The sequence below is a fragment of the Priapulus caudatus genome, unplaced genomic scaffold, assembly GCF_000485595.1.
Source record: "Priapulus caudatus unplaced genomic scaffold, Priapulus_caudatus-5.0.1 Scaffold1704, whole genome shotgun sequence".
Classification (NCBI taxonomy): Eukaryota; Metazoa; Priapulida; class Priapulimorpha; order Priapulimorphida; family Priapulidae; genus Priapulus; species Priapulus caudatus.
The window spans coordinates 26379-44803 of NW_014578765.1; the positions used below are offsets into that span (position 1 = coordinate 26379).

An 18425-nucleotide genomic window follows, 5' to 3' on the forward strand; every position below is an offset into this window, starting at 1 on the left:
GATGTTATCTTATATAATATTATATAATCTTGATGCAGGGTGCGAAATTAACGGGAGTCCGGAGTCAAATACTCCCTGATTTACTGTCGGACTCTCTGATTTGACATATTACGCAGGAGTCCGTGTGCCTCCCTGAAAATTCTGCCATACTAACTAGTTCGTTCCGGAGCACGGCCTCGCGGAATTACTGCATTTGTTCAGCTAATGTCCAAAGAAAATTTGGCAGACGTGCAACTGCATGAATCTTAAAAATAAGCACATGCGTTATTGTTAATATCTTTAATTTTGAACCTCAGACTGCGGACTCCCTCATTTGGCTGCGGACTCCCTCTTTTTGAGGGCAGGGCCAAGATATGAGAAGATGCAAGCATGCACGAGCGAGGATGCGGACAGTGAGTGACGACGACGACGATGATGATGATGATGATGATGATGATTATGATGATGATGATGATGATGACGATGATGATGATGATGATGATGATGATGATGATGATGATGATGATGATGACGATGATGATGATGAGGAAGAGACGAGGGGAAAAAGAAGGAGAAAGAGTAGGAGGAAAAGGGTGAGGATGAAGAGATGAAGAAGATGAGGGTGGGGATGAGGATGAGGAAACACAAGGAAGAAGAACGGGAGGCGGACGAGCAGAAGGGGACAGGAGCATGGAGCACAAGCACATAACTTGATAAGCCTAAATTCGGTGCAGGTAAGAACACGAGAAGATGAGGACATTGCTTTCATCACGTAGCAGCCTCTCTCCGCCACCCACACCGCAGCCTCGCTCCGCCACCCACACTGCATCGTCCACCCCCACCCGCGCGCGCGGGAGGGAGGGGCAGGCAGGACAAAGGGAAGCCCCCTGCTATGGCAGCAGGCGCGCGCGGGGGTGGAGGCTGAACAATGATAGCGAGACAATAGAGAGCGCGCGCGTGTGTGTGTAGGCCGTGTGTGACTCGATACGCCTTCACGACTCCAGCCTGTCGTAGGTGTGTCTGTGTGCGTGCGTGTGTGTGTGTGTGTGTGTGTGTGTGTGTGTGTGTGTGTGTGTATGTGTGTGTGTGTGTGTGTGTGTGTGAGTGTTTGAGTGTGTGTGTGTGTGTGTGTGCGGTGCGTGCGTGCGTGGCGTGTGCGTGCGTGTGTGTGTGTGTGTGGTGTGGTGTGGTGTGTGTATGTGTGCCGTGCGTGTGTGTGTGTGGTGTGTATGCTGTGTGGCGTGTGTGTGCTGTGTAATGTGTGCGTGCGTGTGTGTGTGCGTGCGTGCGTGTGTCTGTGTGGCGTGTTGTGTGTGTGTGTGTGTTATGGCGTGCGTGCGTGTGTGTGTGTGCGTGCGTGCGTGCGTGGTGTGCGTGCGTGTGTGTGTGGTGTGTGTGTGTGGCGTTTGTGTTTGTGTGTGCGTAGCGCCCTGTCGTGGCGCGCGCACAGCGGTGTGTGCGATGCATGTGGTATTACATAACGTATGTAACGTGTTTTGTGCGCACAAGCGCGAGTGAGTGCGTGTGCGTGCGTGCGCGTGCGTGTGTGTATGCATACGTATGTTACGTGTGCACGTGCGTAAGCACGTGCGTCTACGCGCGCGTGAGTGCGTGTGCGTGCGTGCGTGCGTGTGTAACGACAAACGCGGCGTTTACGTAACCGTGACGACCGAGTTGGCATGGAAACCGCCAGCTGATCAAATGCGGCGCAATTAATAAATCGATTAACGCTCCAATAAATTAGCAAAGTTATTTTAACGGGAAAGGGCTGCCTGTCTGCGCTCGTCACCGCCAGCACGTACATGAGGGAGACCACGGCCACACAGAGGAAGTCAGAGAAGGAGACAGGGGAGATATTATATATAATATATCGTATATATATATATAATATATATACTAGCTGCGGGTTACCCGCTGCGCTGGTATGAATCGTGCTACTAATTCATAGTACTATAAATAATGGGAGCAAGATAGGAAATTGGTGAAAATCGACAATAACTAGTTGCAGACAATTATTAATATTTAGAAATGAGTGTAATGAAGAATAATAAGCTGGGAAAACGAAAAACGTGTACGCCGACACGTATACATTATAGATGACGCACAACGATCTTAGCACGCCACTGGAAACATAATAGTGAAATATGGTGGTAAATGACAAAAAGTTATTTAAAGCATGTAGGTAATGGGTTGGACTTTTTCATTTGAATTAAAGCCTCGTGATAAAGATAATGTTTTGACGTCTGTATTATCTGGTGAAATATGTAGAGATTCCCGGCGTCTCTCAACTCTTGAGCTCCCCACGTACAGCTATCCATTGTGAGATTCGTAGCAGGAATAAAGGAATATAGTATCAGGAGCTAAGTAATACAGAATATTGTCATATTATGCTGCCGCATAAGTATAGATAGAGACACGCAACCATGCACATGATAATGGAAGAATTTTCCTAGTGAATGAAGAAACTGGAGCATAGCTATCGATGGAGCAATGCATTTGTGAGATCGTAACATCTGAATCTGAAACTCTGCTCTGAGGCCTGAGTGAGTAGTAGCTCTGACTGGTTGAAACTGGTGTGGTTGTGGGTGTGTTGTATAGTATTGGTTTCGGTTTCAAACAAATAGTATACCAGCAGCTCGGGATGAAGGTGAGGGAGATCGATTTTGCTGCTGTGTGGCAGCACTGACTGTACAGTCGTGTTGACATTTGTGTGAGATTTCACGATATTGTAATTGACGCGGTTTCACGGGATTTTTCGGTGAGTTTTGACGGTTTTTGAAAGACCAAGGTTTTTTCATCTAGGAAACATTCGGAGCCCGGGTATAAGAATGCCCTGTGAAAATTCCATCCAGATCGTTTGGCGGTTTGGCCGCCTATTGGCAAGATACATACAATGACATACAATAACACACACCACGCACGCACGGCACGAGCACGCACGCACGCGACGGCACGGCACGCTACGACACAGCACATCATAGCATAAACATACGAACTCAAAATAATATACTAGATATATACATGAATAATAGATATATTATATATAGATGAGAGAGAGAGAGAGAAGAGAAGAGAGAGAGAGAGAGAGAGCGAATAGATATAAAGTATATATATATATATATATATATAATATAGAGAGAAGAGAGAGAGAGAGAGAAGAGAGAGAGAGAGAAAGAGAGAGGAGAGAGAGAGAAAGAAGAGAGCGAGAAAAGAGAAAGAAAGGCAAGAGAGCGAGAAAGAGAAAGAAAGCAGAGAGGGGAAGGAGCAAGAAAGAGAAAGAGAAGAGAGAGAGAGAGAGAGAGAGAGAGAGAAGTCGAGAGAAAGGGGGAGAGAGAGGGAGAGAGAGGAGAGAGAGAGAGAGAGCAGAGAACGAATGAGAGAGAGTGGAAGGAGAGATCCGGTGTAGCGGTGACGGAGAGATGGAGATGTAATTGAGCAGCTGCGCGAAGTCTGTGAAGTGATCTCAACTTTCTGCTACGTCTCACTCACTCACATCACTGCGCGCTATCGCTTATCGCTCTCTCCTCTCTCTCCTTCTCTCATCTCTCTTCTCTCGTCTCGTCTCTCTCTCCTCTCTCTCTCTCTGCTCTCTTCTCTCTCTCTCTCTCTCTCTTCTCTCTCGTCTCTCTCTCTCTCTCCTCTCATCTCTTTCTCTTATCTGTCTTCTCTCTCCCCTTTCCCTTCCTCCCTCTATATCCATCACATCGCAGTTCATGCCAATGTCGAGTTTACCAATGAAAGAATTCGACACCTCAAAACACGCACGCGCGCAACGCACGCAGGCACGCACGCACCGCGACCGTCACGCACTACATTAAATATATCCGCATTCAGTAGCCACAGTACTCCGCCCCACCCATATACATAGTACATTAATCTGTCATCAAGCGTCCAATATTTTTTATTCGCCCTATACACTTTTATGTATCTATAGGTGTCATGTGCGGGAGGGTGCGTGCGCGCGCGTTGTGTGACGATCTGTTGCTATGCGACGCGGGTTCGCGTTTATAAACACAGGCGTGTGCGGGGTCGGGAGGGAGGGGGAATTGGGAAGGGGAGGGCTATTAATGTACGGAGACTGATCATCGCTATCGTCAATCGTCATCGTCGCCATCAACATCGTCATCATCATCATCATCATGCATCATCTCAATTCTCTCGTCACCACTCCCTACTCTTCTTCTTCTTTTTCGTACATCGATCATGCGTCATCGTCAATTCGTCATCGGTCATCGTCATCGTCATCGTTAATCATGTCAGTAAAGCTATAATGGTTCGTGTCTACCGGACGCGGCGCGCAAGGCCACCAATGTTTTAGACGCCGAGTTGGATCAAACAGTTCACCCCGGATCAATAGAGTTAACTCGCTTCCCCCCTCCCTTCATGTCGCCCTCTCCTCCTGCCTCTGTCTCCATCGTTCTCATTCTTGTCTCTCTCTCCTCTCTTCTCTCCTCTCTTCTCTCTCTCTCTTCTCTCCGTCTCTCTCTCTCTCCTCTCTCTTCTCTCTCCATCCTCTCTCTCTTTCTACCTCCATCTATCCTGGAACTCTTCTCCCTCTCCTCTTTCTACCTCCACTAATCGTGAACTCTCTCCATTTCCTCACGTCTCTCGAACTCTCTCTACCCCTTCCCCTTCATTTCGCTTCATTCTCACTCTCCCTCTCCTTTCTTTCCTCCTCTCTCTCCTCTCTCTCCTCTCCGCTCTCTCCCTCTCCTCCCCTCTCTCCCCCTTTCTCCCTTCTCCCTCTCCCCTTCTCGCCCCTCTCTCTCTCTCTCTCTCTCCTCTCTCGCTCTCTCTATCCTCTCGTCTCTCTCTCCTCTCGTCTCCTCTCATCTCTCTCTCTGGTCTTCTCTCTCTCTCTCTGCTCTCTCTCTCTTCTCTGCTCTCCATCTCTCTCTCTCGTCTCTCTCATCTCTCTCTCGTCTCTCTCTCTCTCTCTCTCTCATCCTCTCTCTCTCTTCCTCTCTGGTCCCTCTCCCTCCTCTCTCTCTCTTCTCTCTCTCTCTCTCCTCACTCTCTCTATCTCTCCTCTCTCTGCTCTCTCGCTCTCGCTCGCGCTCTCCCCTCTCTCTTCTCGTCTCCTCTCGTCTCCTCTCTCTCATCTCTCTCTCTCTCTCTCTCCCCCCTCCTCTCTCTTCCTCTATCTCTCTCTCTCTCTACCTCTCTCGTCTCTTCTCCATCTCTCTCTCTTCGTTCTCTCTCGTCTCTCTCTCTTCCATCTCCTCTCTCTCTCTCCTCTCTCCTCTCTCCGTCATCTCTCTCTCTCTCTCCTCTCTCCTCTCTACTCCTCTCTCTCCTCTCTCTCTCTCTTCTTCTCTTCTCTTCTTCTCCTCTCTCCTCTCTCTCTCTCCCTTTCTCATCTCTCTTCTCGTCTCGTCGTTCGTCTCTCATCTCCTCTCTTCTCTCTTCTCTCCTCTCTACTCGTCTCCTCTCTCCTCCTCTTCTCTCTCTCCTCTCTCTCTCTCCTCTCTCCCTGCCGTCTCTCTCTCTCTGGCTCCTCTCGTCTCTCGTCTCTCTGCGGTCTCTCTCCCTCTCTCCTCTCTCGTCTCCCTCTTCGTTCTCTCTCTCCCTACTTCCTCGCTCTGCTCTCCTCNTCACGTACGTGTCAAACGGTCACTGTCACGTACTTGTCAAACAGTCACTGTCACGTACGTGTCAAACAGTCACGGTCACGTACGTGAGTCCTACAGTAGACTTGATTCCACTTAGTCTAACGAGTCTGCACACATTCTTATATGATCACGGTCATCAAACGATAACAACGCTACATCCAATCGTCGGCCGTACGTCCTGCCTTCCGCGTATACACCAACAATCGCTGAATTACACGCTGAGGCGCACGTCGTGAGATTTAAAATTTACTGACGCGCGTAACCGCGACCGACGGCGGAACACGCGGCATCGCGCATGCATGCTCACTTGTTTTGCGAAGTCTGCCAGGTTGCGCTTCATGGCGTATGCGTCCTCACCGTCTGCGTAGTACTTTGGTTCGATCTCGCTGATCCTGCGAACGATCGCGCACCAGGGTGTTAGCCAGGGAAAAAAATCAGGGAGTCTCACCGTCTGAGCGAAGCGAGGGAGGGTGTGGAGATGTATAATAACATTAAAATTGTATTCAGATAATAGATTATAGATCTTATATGAGCATTTTATTATAAAACAGTGCATAACGATAGAAACATGAAGATTTAATTCACTAATTTGGGCGTTTTATGAATTTTGTAATTTGGATGTTTTGCTAGGGGGTCGTAATTTGGGCGCCGGAATTTGGTATGAAATATGGCTTGGATTAGGCCCTGCTTTTCCTTCTTTTCTTTACCTTCTGCTCGAGTTTGCGTAAAGCGGGGGACACACCATGCGAATTTATTTGCACGTCGACAGCGATTGTAAAATCGCATGGTGTGTCCCCTCAAGCGCGGGCAAATTTCATCCGCACCGAAATTCGCAGCGATTAAACATGTTTGATATTTTCGCTTTGTCACTGCACTCGTCAAAACGGGTCACCGTCACGCTTACGTGTCAACGATCACTGTCACGTACGTGTTGCAAACGGTCATGTCACGTACGTGTCAAACGGTCACGGCTCACGTACGTCTGTCAAACGGTCACGGTCACGTATGTGTCAAACCGTCACGCTGCCACGTACGTGTCAAACGGTCACGGTCACGTACGTGTCTCAAACGGTCACTGCCACGTACGTGTCAAAACGGTCACCTGTCCACGTACGTGCCCAAAAAACGCGTCACTGCCACGTACGTGTCAAACGGTCACGGCTGACGTACGTGTCCAAACCGGTTCACTGCCACGTACGGTGTCAAAACCGGTCACTGTCACGTTAACGTTGTCAAACGGTCACTTGCCAACATTCTGAGATGCAATTTCCTGCATTCTGAGGGTCAAAAATGACAATAAATTGACAAAAAATGACAATAATTGACAAATTTTTTTTTCCCTGATCACAGTGAAATTTGTAGTTTGATACAAACTGGTCGTAGTGGTGCAAAAGGAATAGAAATTCGTATAAAATACTGATAAATCGTAGTGGTTGGCATCTCTGCTCTACCCACCTCTCCGCGGCACGCCCCCCCCCTCCGCCCCCACCTGCGACTAACGAGCAACGCTTCACCTGTCACGCAGGTACGCTGACCTGCACCAGACGAGCGACTGCAACGCGTTCTGGCCCGGACACCTCCTCGATCGGCTGCGGCCGTTCATCCCCGAGGGCGGCCGGCCCGCCCCCGCCCACGTGCACTTCAGCGCCGTGAGGGAGGAGTTCCGCAGCCTCCGTACCGCCGTCTCGCCGTCGATGTTCGCGCGCAACGACGGCGGCTACGTTCAGTACGGCTTCATCGACTCGTACAATCGGAAGCGGTTGCCGTGACGACGGCGCGCGAAGCGTCGTCGCGGCTCCCGGATAACGAGCTCGTTGCAAAAATTCGCGCTAAACGAGAGATCGTGTATGCGAACGGAAATAAAACGCTAGACAGAGATGTGGATCGTCTTAAAAATATTTACAGTGTTTTATTATTACGCGAGAGAGAAGCAAAATCCAGATGTTACGCGAACCGAAAAGAGAGAGACGGAATGCACACGCATTTTTTCGAATTCATTTTCAAAGCTGAAAGAGGGTCTAACTAACGTGTCAATGCTACGTGACGCATGCAGTAAAAATACGATGTGCCACAACACAAGCTTGCTTTAAACCTACATCACGGCAAATCAGCGTATTAGCCAGAAATGAGTATTGTGCGAGTGCAGGAAAAATATTTGGGAGTGCAATTTTGCACTTTTTCGGGCTTTAGATCAATAATTTAGGCCGTGCTACACGTTTCAAAACTGACCGTGCAAATCATGGCTGCACAGCTCGCTAACTAATATGTTGCGGCAAATAGTGGACGAGGCGTCTCTTCTCTCGTGGGCAAACACGGACGCACACACGCCGAACAAAACCTCCTTTGCGCGTTAAGAACCTCGATGGCCTCCCACAAGGGGGAGGAACTCTTGCTAAGTGTTTCTCCCTCCGACGCAGAAGCCATTCCATGGGGGGAGGGAGAAACTCTTGCCAAGTGTTTCTCCCTCCGACGCAGATGCCATCCCACAACGGGGGAGGAACTCTTGCCAAGTGTTTCTCCCTCCGACGCAGACACCAACCCATGGGGGGAGGGAGAAACTCTTGCCAAGTGTTTCCTTCTTCCGCGCAGTCGATGAGACGTCTCCAAATTCCATCGAATCGTCCATCGAATCGTCCGTCCCGCGCAATCCACTAACGAACGTCAAGTGGTGCTCCCCGTCGAAGCAGCATCTCCGCGATTTGCGCCGAACGTCGTCTCCGAATTCCCGCGAAAACCTCCCCGGGCCGTCGACGGTAATTCCCCGGAGAAGATTCCTGGGGGAAGACTCCCAGGGGAAGACCCCCAGGGACGCGGCTACGGCACCGTCACGGCCTTCGCCGCGTCGCTGGCGAGCTCCGACGAATACTTGACGCTGTGCTGCAATGCGAAACAAGTGAGCATGTCAAGCGGGGGGACACACAGAACGAAAGCGAGAAACCAGAGATCAAACGGTCACGTACGTGTCAAACGGTCACGGTCACGTACGTGTCAAACGGTCACTGTCACGCACGTGTCAAACGGTCACCGTCACGTACGTGTCAAACGATCACTGTCACGTACGTGTCAAACGGTCATGGTCACGTACGTGTCAAACGGTCACGGTCACGTACGTGTCAAACGGTCACGGTCACGTATGTGTCAAAACCGTCACGCTGCACGTACGTGTCAAACGGTCACGGTCACGTACGTGCTCAAACGTCACTGCCACGTACGTGTCAAAACGGTCACCTGTCCACGTACGTGCAAAAACCGTCACTGCCACGTACGTGGTCACAACGGTCACGGCTGACGTTACGGTGTCCAAACGGTTCACGGCCACGTACGCGTGTCAAAACGGTCACTGTCACGTAACGTGTCAAACGGTCACTGCCAACGATACGTGTCAAACTTGTCACTGTCACGTACTTGCTCAAACAAGTCACTGTCACGTACGCTGTCAAACAGTCACGGCACGTACGTGAGTCCTACAGTAGACTTGTCAGTACAAGTCTGCGCACATTCTTATATGATATCACGCGTCATCAAAAACGATAACAACGCTACATACAAATCGTGGCCGTACGTCCTGCCTTCGCGGTATACACCATCAATCGCGTGAATCTACACGCTGCAGGCACACCGTCGGTGAGATTTAAAAATTTACTGACTGCGCGTAACCGCGACAGACGGCGGAAACACGCGCATCGCGCATTGCATGCTCATTTGTTTTTGCGACAGTCTGCCAGGTTGCGCTTGCGATGGCTATGCGTCCTTCACCGTTGCCGTCGAGTACTTTGGTTCGATCTCGCCTGAATCCTTGCGAACGATCGGCACCAGGCGTGTTAGCCTAGGCGAAAAAAATCAGGGAGTCTCACCGTCTGAGCCGAAGCGAGGAGGGTGTGGAGTATGTATAATAACATTAAATTGTATTCAGATAATAGATTATAGATCTTATATGAGCAATTTGATTATTACAAAACAGTGCAATTAACGCATAGAAACATGATAAGATTTATATCTCACTTATTGGCGGCGTGTTTTATTGCCAATTTGTAATTTGGATGTTTTGCTACGGGGTTCGTAACTTTGGGCGCCGGCATTTGGTATGAAATATGGCTTGGATTAGCGCCCTGCTTTCTCCTTTTTCTTTACCTTCTGCCTCGAGTTTGCGTTATAAGCGGGGGACACACCATGCCGACATTTATTTGCACGTCTCTGACAGCGATTGAAAAATCGCCATGGTGTGTTTTCCCTCGAAGCAGCCGGGCAAATTTACATCCGCACCGAAATTCGCAGCGAGTTAACATGTCTTGATATTTTTCGCTTCGGCACGTGGAATAAATTTGCATGGTGTGTTTCCGCAGGCTTTAAGGAAATAGGCAAGGAACACTTACGAGAACCTGAGCGTGTTTTGTAGAGGTGCAGCGCGAGCGCGGGTTGCCTTGCCGACGGTGGCCAGCGAGACGTATTATAGCCTCCTCGAAGCTCTCGATTCATCGTCTCGCGAAAGCCTGCGTTCCATTGAGCTTCTGCGCGAGCCGAGTCGCCGGTATGCGCGAGCGCTTCACGCGCGTGAGCGAAGTGATTGTGTCCTGTGCGGGTCGTCCTCGCGCCTCTCCCTGGCACAACGCCAGCCGTATGGAGCAGGTATTTTTTCAGATTTTTTCCGGAACTTTTAACATATAAAAAAAAAAAATCGAAATGTAAGCATCTTTGTACCAACCCCAAACCTTGTCAGAATATGTAAATTTACAATGCATGACCCAGGGATAGCAGCCATAAATGTGCGGAGTCCTGCCTCAAAAGTCACCAATCCACAATATCCAAGTTCTTGATGAGATTTATTAAATCATAAGGTCTTAGCCAATGCCAACGGGTACTACCTATGTGAATTCATCTTTATTGCCCTGAATATTCGAATCCCTGAAAAACCTATTCATTATTCGTCATGTAGCCAGCCATTGGCAGCGTAGGACTGTGACCAATCGTGCGCCACTGAGCAAGACGTAGCGAGCGGCATCCGAACAATGATACAGTTCGAGCTGCTTACTTTTTTGGAGCACATGTAGCCAACAATCTGCCCTTTCATCCTCTGCAAACGTATCCGAGAAAGCGTGTAAAAAACGAAATTAAGTGTGTCATGGACAAACATTTGCATGAATCATAAAACAGTTACCACAATCAACTACTTTTCAAAAGTTCAGAAAAATAATAGGTTTCATCGTGCTTTGTTCTAGACATTCTGCAGCGGATATCCGCGCGAGCGCCTGCCACACGCCGCTGGCCGGCGCTTCTAACACGTTCATTTGCTGTCCCCTCACTTCACCATTACACGGTTTACATATATAACGCTAAAGCACCAACTTCGCTGACATGAGCAGTTCTGGCTATTCGACGACGGCTTTGACTAACAGGGAGCTCGACTTTCTTAGAACATGCCTTCCAATTCGAAGATTTCGTTATTCGCGCGGCGCTTTCTTTGCCGTCAAATAACGAATTTCTAGTTTCTTCTTTGTTTGTTGTTGTTGCATGAGGGTAATACACGTATGGTCATTGCGGATAGCACGGCGCACCGAACGCCCGAATCTAGAGCGCATATCTTAGACTGGCGTACCCGTTCTGCCACCTTTACTCCGCCGCATATCGCCTACACTCACGTAAGTGTAGCGTCTGGCCGAAGCCTGTCGGAACTGTCGAACTCCTACTTACACCAGTCTATGATGTTAAACATTCTCTTATCTCATGTTGTTTGTGCACGCAGCACAGCTATGTTGTAGTACTGACTACTATTACTTAGATTTCGTGTTTCTTTAGCATTACTATTTTATTGAAACGTTTCAAAGCTGCTTGTGGCACAGCCGGCGTCGTGCGTTCGGTCTACTTAGTGTGTTGCACATGAGCATATTTGACCAGGCATTTTACAGCGTGATTATAGGCGAAATTGAGTAGAGGAAAACGTTAGACTAGTGCCGAGTAGTCGGTATTACATTCCACACTACGAATACTAATTTTGTACTCTATTACTACAAGTACATGTTACAATAATTACTACTAATTACTAGTACTACTACTACGTATTAGTAGTAGTAGTTACTGTCTAACGTTCCAGCACTACTAGTACTAGTACTAGTAACGTACCAGGACGGCAGGAGCTCCTAATAGTAATAGCTAATTAATGACTAGCTCTGTTCTAGTGATAGCCCGACCAAATGGCTGTCGAGGCATTGTCATATACGGTTATTCTATACCCTAGCAATACGCAGTTTCTTGGAGCTATCACTAGGTAACTGGTATATTCAACATTACTAATAATGCGAACCCTAACCATAACCCCATAACCTATTATATTGACTATAATATCTATATTCTATATTGATGTAAAATGACATTGGTTTTTATTGCCATGGTCATTACATTCGGGCCCACTTAATATTGGGACCATGTTCCTCTATCGCTTGAACCCACTAGCTACTACTAGACTACTATCGACAGTACTACTACTACTTAGTACTATAGGTATAGCTACTACTACTTACTACTAGGCTCAAGAAAGCGTCATTTGCTAGCGGTTAGAATACCCCATACTAGACAACAGCACTTAAGAAGCCGTTTCAAATAAAATATATATGCCCTAACTAAATACGAAATCTATTACTTACCAAGTTCTTAATGGATTCAAGTTGCGGGTATCGGCCGTTAAGAGTAGGCGTAGGGCAACTCACCTAGACTCGTGTAGCTGATAGCGCGAGCGTACGGTATCCGCATATTAGATGGTACCAGGGTACGTTCAGTATATTCAGACCGTACCCAAGGGTACGTGTCCGGGCAGCTACCCGGGGCAATAGACCCTCTCAGCATTGCTACGTGTTCTCGCGCTTAGCTTAGTCACTCGATGGCGTAATCGAGAGTGGCGAGCGAGTTCCCAGTCTATGTAGCCTTTAGTCCTTGCACCATTTCCATTTACTTGGGCAAGGCTTCCGCGAACGCGGAGAATTTTCGTTACGTTCTTTCTCGTGATTTCGCGTCACACAGCTCGGTGGTTACGGAACAGAGGACCATTATGTTTTTATAACAGTGAACACTGATTCACGTCCCAAATGTCTACCCTCCTGTGTCCCCCACTATAATTGCGGACCTGTTCGCTGGCAGCTATGGATCCGCTGCCGCCGGCCAATTCATTCGTGCGCACGGATCATAGCGTGACCAGGCGCTGCATACTGCTCGTACGCGTTCCGCGCGCGCGTGCGCCTTGCGCGGAACCTGCGCGGCAAGCATCGCCGCAGCACTTCGGATTAAACACCTCCTTCGGCCAACGCTTCTCTAGTATCCAGTCTCATTCGGACACAACCTCTGCACAGAGAGACAATTAAATTATGTAGATATCATATTTTACCTGTGGCCAGGACAGTCCATGGTCGTAGAAGGAATATTTCATCTGGTAGTTCTCGGGCAGACATAGCAGGTTAAATGCCCTGCATATTCATCAGATCTTCTGGCTGTGAGTGTTAAAAGAAAATTTACGTAATTCAATGCGTGACATAATTTGTAGTGACTAGTCTATGTGCTAAAAGATCCGACAGCGATGGCAGCTCTATGGTACAGTTACAGCTACTCAGTACGAGTAGCGGAAGTACTAGGGCTGATAAGTGTCTAATGTCCCCAGGTACTCATCGGAGATAAACCGGACAGCATCTCGAAACTGCATACACGTCGTAGGAGCCTGACACCCTTCCATACGAAATGCCACTGGTTGCGCCTTCGAAAACAAGGACTGTTCTATGCTCTTTTTGTACCGGCGAAAAATTCACGACTTTCGCTAACGTATTGATGGATATCTCAGTATTGGAAAATGGGCGGCCGGGTTTGTTCGGAGTTTCATCTTATCAATTCTAATAATGTACTCGCTGACACGTAAATAATGCTCAGTATTAGCGCCACATATACATAAATTCGATCGGCGTGGAAGTACAGGAGAAGCGATAAAAGAATTCATAAAAAGTTAGAGTAATTTTACTGCTATTAATAGCAGTGCACGTCATCCCAAACAATATTCTATTTGCGTCGGCTTGTGACCTCTCGCCAACGTAGTGTTAAGCGAGAAGGGAACTTGTGGCTATATCGGAGGGTACCCTGGGTACCGTACGCCGTTACGGTTCGATATAACGGAAAGTACCTCGGGGATACTATAGCCTATATCGCTGCGTACCCTGCATTGTCCCACCGTACCCTTACTTTCAGCCAACAACACCCTCAACAACGCCCGTGTCGATTTTAAAGGTGCTACCCACACATTAACGAAAATTACATACCAACCATGCTCTCTATCCTTGAACACCGTACGAGGCATTCACGAATCACTCATGAGTCATGTTACAGAATCATGAGAATGTTAGTGAATAGTGTTACTCACTGTTAGTGGGTATTTGCGTAGAGCTGTAATCAAATGTCAATACATACCGTTGCTAATCGAATATTCATGGTGAAAATGTACTTGTTTATTCACAAATAATTTTACTGTTTCATCAAAGTGTACTTGAAGAAAGAAAATTCACGAAATATAGAAATCTGTCAATACACATGCGAGCACTCACTGACGATAGCGCCCTCTTTTGAGATTTTATATTCCTAAAATTTATGCAGAAGTAAAGCGTTTATAATATTACCTACGTGTGATTAGTACACTGTACACATACAATGTTAACTAATTTATTATTATTATTATTATCATCATCATCATCATCATTATTATTATTAAATATTTTGCATGCAATTCAAATACAAATACATGTACTGAAAACAGTCTTTTTTATGGAGAAAAATTCTGATAGCTGCTGATTCTGAAGAATTCTGATATTCTAATAGAATAAAATTTCCGAGTAATACAATACAAAACAACGGAAATAAATTTCATCCGCACCGAAATTCGCAGCGATTAAACATGTTTGATATTTTCGCTTCGGACGTGCGAATAAATTTGCATGGTGTGTCCCAGGCTTAAGGAACATGGAGGAACACTTACGAGAACCTGAGCGTGTTTTCGTAGAGGTGCAGCGCGGCGCGGTTGCTCTTGCGCACGTGCAGCGAGACGTATTTAGCTCCGAAGCTCTCGATCATCGCTCGCGAAGCCTGGTCCATGAGCTTCTGGGCGAGTCCGAGTCGCCGGTGCGAGCGCTTCACGGCGAGCGAAGTGATGTGTCCGTGCGGGTCATCCTCGGCATCCTCCTCCCTGCAAACGCACCGACGAGCAGCGTATTTTTTTCAGATTTTTTTCCGGAACTTTTAACATTAAAAAAATAAAAATCCGGAAATTATGTAGCATCTTTGTACCGAAACCGAAACTTGTCAGGACATATGTAAATTTACTACATGCATGACCCATGGTAGCAGCCATAAAAATGTGCGAGTCCTGCTCAAAAGTCACCAATCCCACATATCCCATATTCTTGGATGAGATTTATTATAATCAAAGGTCTTAGCAATGCCAACGGTACTACCTAATGTGAATTCATCTTATTGCTGAATATTCAGAACTTGAAAAACCTATTCATTTTGTCATGTAGCCAGCCATTGGCACGTAGGACTGTGACCAATCGTGCGGCCACTGAGCAAGACTAGGAGCGGCATCCGGAACAATGTACAGTCGAGCGCTTACATTTTTGCGAGCACGTAGCCAACAATCTTGCCCTTCTCATCCTCTGCAACGTAGGAAAGCTGTAAAAAAACGATAAAGTTGTCATGACAAACATTGCATGAATCTAAAACAGTTACCACAATCAACTACTTTCAAAGTTCAGAAAAATAATAGGTTTCACGTGCTTGTTCTGAACAAATCTCCCAGAGAGACAATTAAATTTGTAGATATCATATTTTACCTGTGGCCAGGACAGTCCATGGTAGAAGTAATATTTCATCTGGTAGTTCTCGGGCAGACATAGCAGGTTACAATGCTGCATATTCATCAGATCTTCTGGCTGTGAGTGTTAAAAGAAAATTTACGTAATCAATTGCGTGCAATAATTTGTAGTGACTAGTCTAGTGTAAAGATCCGAACAGCGATGGCAGCTATGGTACAGTACAGCTACTCAGTACGAGTAGCGGTGTAATAGGGCTGATAAGGTCTATTTCCCCCAGGGTACTATCGGAGGTAAACCGACCAGGCTCTCCGACTGATACACGTCGTAGGAGCCTGACACCCTTCCATACAAAATGCCTGGTTGCTTGAAAACAATGGATGTTCTTATGTCTCTTTTTGTACGCGAAAATTCACGAACTTTCGCTACGTATTATGGGATATCTAGTATTGGAAAATGGCGGCGTTTGTTCGTGTTCGGGAAGTTTCATCTTATCAATTCTAATAATTACTCGCGTGACACGTAACTACATGCTCAGTGATAGCGCACATATAATAAATCCGAGGCCGTGGAAGTACAGAGAAGCCGATAAGATCATAAAAAGTTAGATAATTGTTATGTTTAATAGAGTGCACGTCATCATCCCAAACAATATTCTATTGCGGTCGCTTGTGACCCTCTCGCCAACGTAGTTTGTTAAACTGTCTACGTCAGCCGAATTTCGAGCACAGCAGTAGTATATTTGTGTCTTATTCGGTACAAAATAAATGGTATCGAAAATACAATTAGCGTTTCTATTTACTTTTCATGGCTCATATACGCTTCTCTTATAACTCCCTAATTTGCCGGTGCAGTTCGATGTAACTCAAACGTTCGCATTCAACAGACGAATCGCGCCATGAATTCGAAATTAATTGTGTGGCGCCCAAGCACGCAGGCTAGCGATAGTAGGCTAAACATTTTGCCGGTAAACGAGGCATTGGCAAATTATTGTGGCATGCCAATGAAAATTCCTTGTAAACTTAGGAGCGGCGAGGTGTCTCATATAATCTTCTTTCGCTTTTTTCTCTTCGTTCTTCTTTCTGATCGCACTGGTCTCTGCCCACCCATTGTTTATCGTTTTAGTTTATCTAGGCTTCTGAATCCGACTCCTGAAGGGGGATGTCACAAAGAACATTTTTGTTGCCAGAAAATTAAAAAAACACAAAATAACATTTCGCAGTTTAATTAATAATTTTCAAACATAATACCATGAACATATATTATTTATTTTCCGCATATTGTAGTATTCTATATACCTAACACAAATCAAGACAGAAACGGTGTTGGGCACACTTTGTGCACCATACAGAAAATCACGATGACATCGACCATACAGCAACCAGCTGCAGCAAACCGAGCTTGACGCCCAGCTATTGTGTAAATAGTTTAGGTACACACTAATTCAAAATCTGTCACAGATTTTGGCAAAATTACCTCACGAGAAGCGTAAAACACATTTATATCAGCGTGAGCAGCTTTAGGATATATTTAGTAAGCGTTAGTACTAACGTTTCGATGCCCTAAAAAAAATTACACAAAATAAGGTTTTTCAACTATAACATTTCAGGAAATTCGTTGACGTAAGACACTTTTAAAGCGGAGAAGGGAACTTTGTGGCTATATCGGCAGCGGTACCCTGGGTAACCGTTACGCCGTACCACGGGGGGTTCGCATATAACGGAAAGTACTCGGGCGTACTATAGCCTATGACAGTCGCTGCGTACCTGCATTGTCCCACCGACTCCTTAACTTCAGCCAGCAACACCCTCACACAACGCCCCTGTCGATTTTAAAGGGGCTACCCAACCATGCTCTCTGATCCTTGAACCCGTACGAGGCATTCACGAATCACGCATGTTACAGAATCATGAAAATAGTTAGTGTTACTCCACTGTTAGTGGATATTTGCGCTAGAGGCTGTAATCAAATGTCAATACATACCGTTGCTAATCGAATATTCTGGTGAAACTGTACTTGTTTATTCAAAATAATTTTACTGTTTCATCAAAGTGTACTTGAAGAAAGAAAATTTCACGAAATATAGAAATCTGTCAATACACATGCGAGCACTCACTGACGATAGCGCCCTCTTTGAGTTTTTATATTCCTAAAATTTATTGAGAAGATAAAAGCGTTTATATATTACCTACGTGTGATTAGTGCACTGTACACATACAATGTTAACTAATTTATTATTATTATTATTATCATCATCATCATCATTATATTATTAAATATTTTGCATGCAATTCAAATACAAATACATGTACTGAAAACAGTCTTTTTATGGAGAAAAATTCTGATAGCTGCTGATTCTGAAGAATTCTGATATCTATAGAATAAAATTTGCCGATAATACAATACAAAACAACGGAAATATTTAAAAGTATAATACATATAACGACAGTACTTTTGTACGACTAAAGTGAATAAGGTATACCTTTAAAATCATTTCTACCTAGCTTGCTTATATATATAATAGGCACTCACCCGCACGCGCGCTGCCTGTCGTAACAAACCGCGCACCCATGCGCATACTCATTCACACACACACACACACTCGCAGCACGCCGCACGCACCGACGTACGCCGCACACACCACACACACACACATCACACACACACACATCACATATATATATATATATATATATATATATAATAATTATATTTTATATATCAATGAAAATCAAATATCTAACATAGCAAGGTGCGTTTGTGCATTGCATAATAAGAACTATTTTCGCCTCACCCCGACATTCAACTCTGAGCAGCTCCCAGTTAATCAACCATATTTTAACGGCTAAATAACACTACCGGCATACGCCAAGTCGGTATGAATACACACAAATGCTACTCATTGTTTACGCGGATCTGCACATATTTTTATAGTAAATTTGATTTTGCGACACATAGAAACTGCTGCGCACACAGCACGCAAAGCCACAGTTCAGAAAAGAAA

The 18425-nt window shown here is 46.1% G+C and overlaps 1 protein-coding gene across 1 annotated transcript in view; it reads right to left on the minus strand.

Moving 5' to 3' along the window:
• Positions 1 to 5801: 5801 nt before the first annotated feature.
• Positions 5802 to 18425, minus strand: part of LOC106817370 (N-alpha-acetyltransferase 10-like) — a 12916-nt gene continuing 292 nt past the window's right edge. Inside the window, exons 2-5 of the mRNA XM_014822030.1 lie at positions 15443 to 15541; positions 15223 to 15281; positions 14590 to 14796; positions 5802 to 5983 (exon numbers count right to left, since the gene is read on the minus strand). Of these exons, the coding sequence (XP_014677516.1) occupies positions 5803 to 5983; positions 14590 to 14796; positions 15223 to 15281; positions 15443 to 15541 (546 nt within the window). The 3' untranslated portion in view covers position 5802. The remainder of the gene's footprint in view (positions 5984 to 14589; positions 14797 to 15222; positions 15282 to 15442; positions 15542 to 18425) is intronic.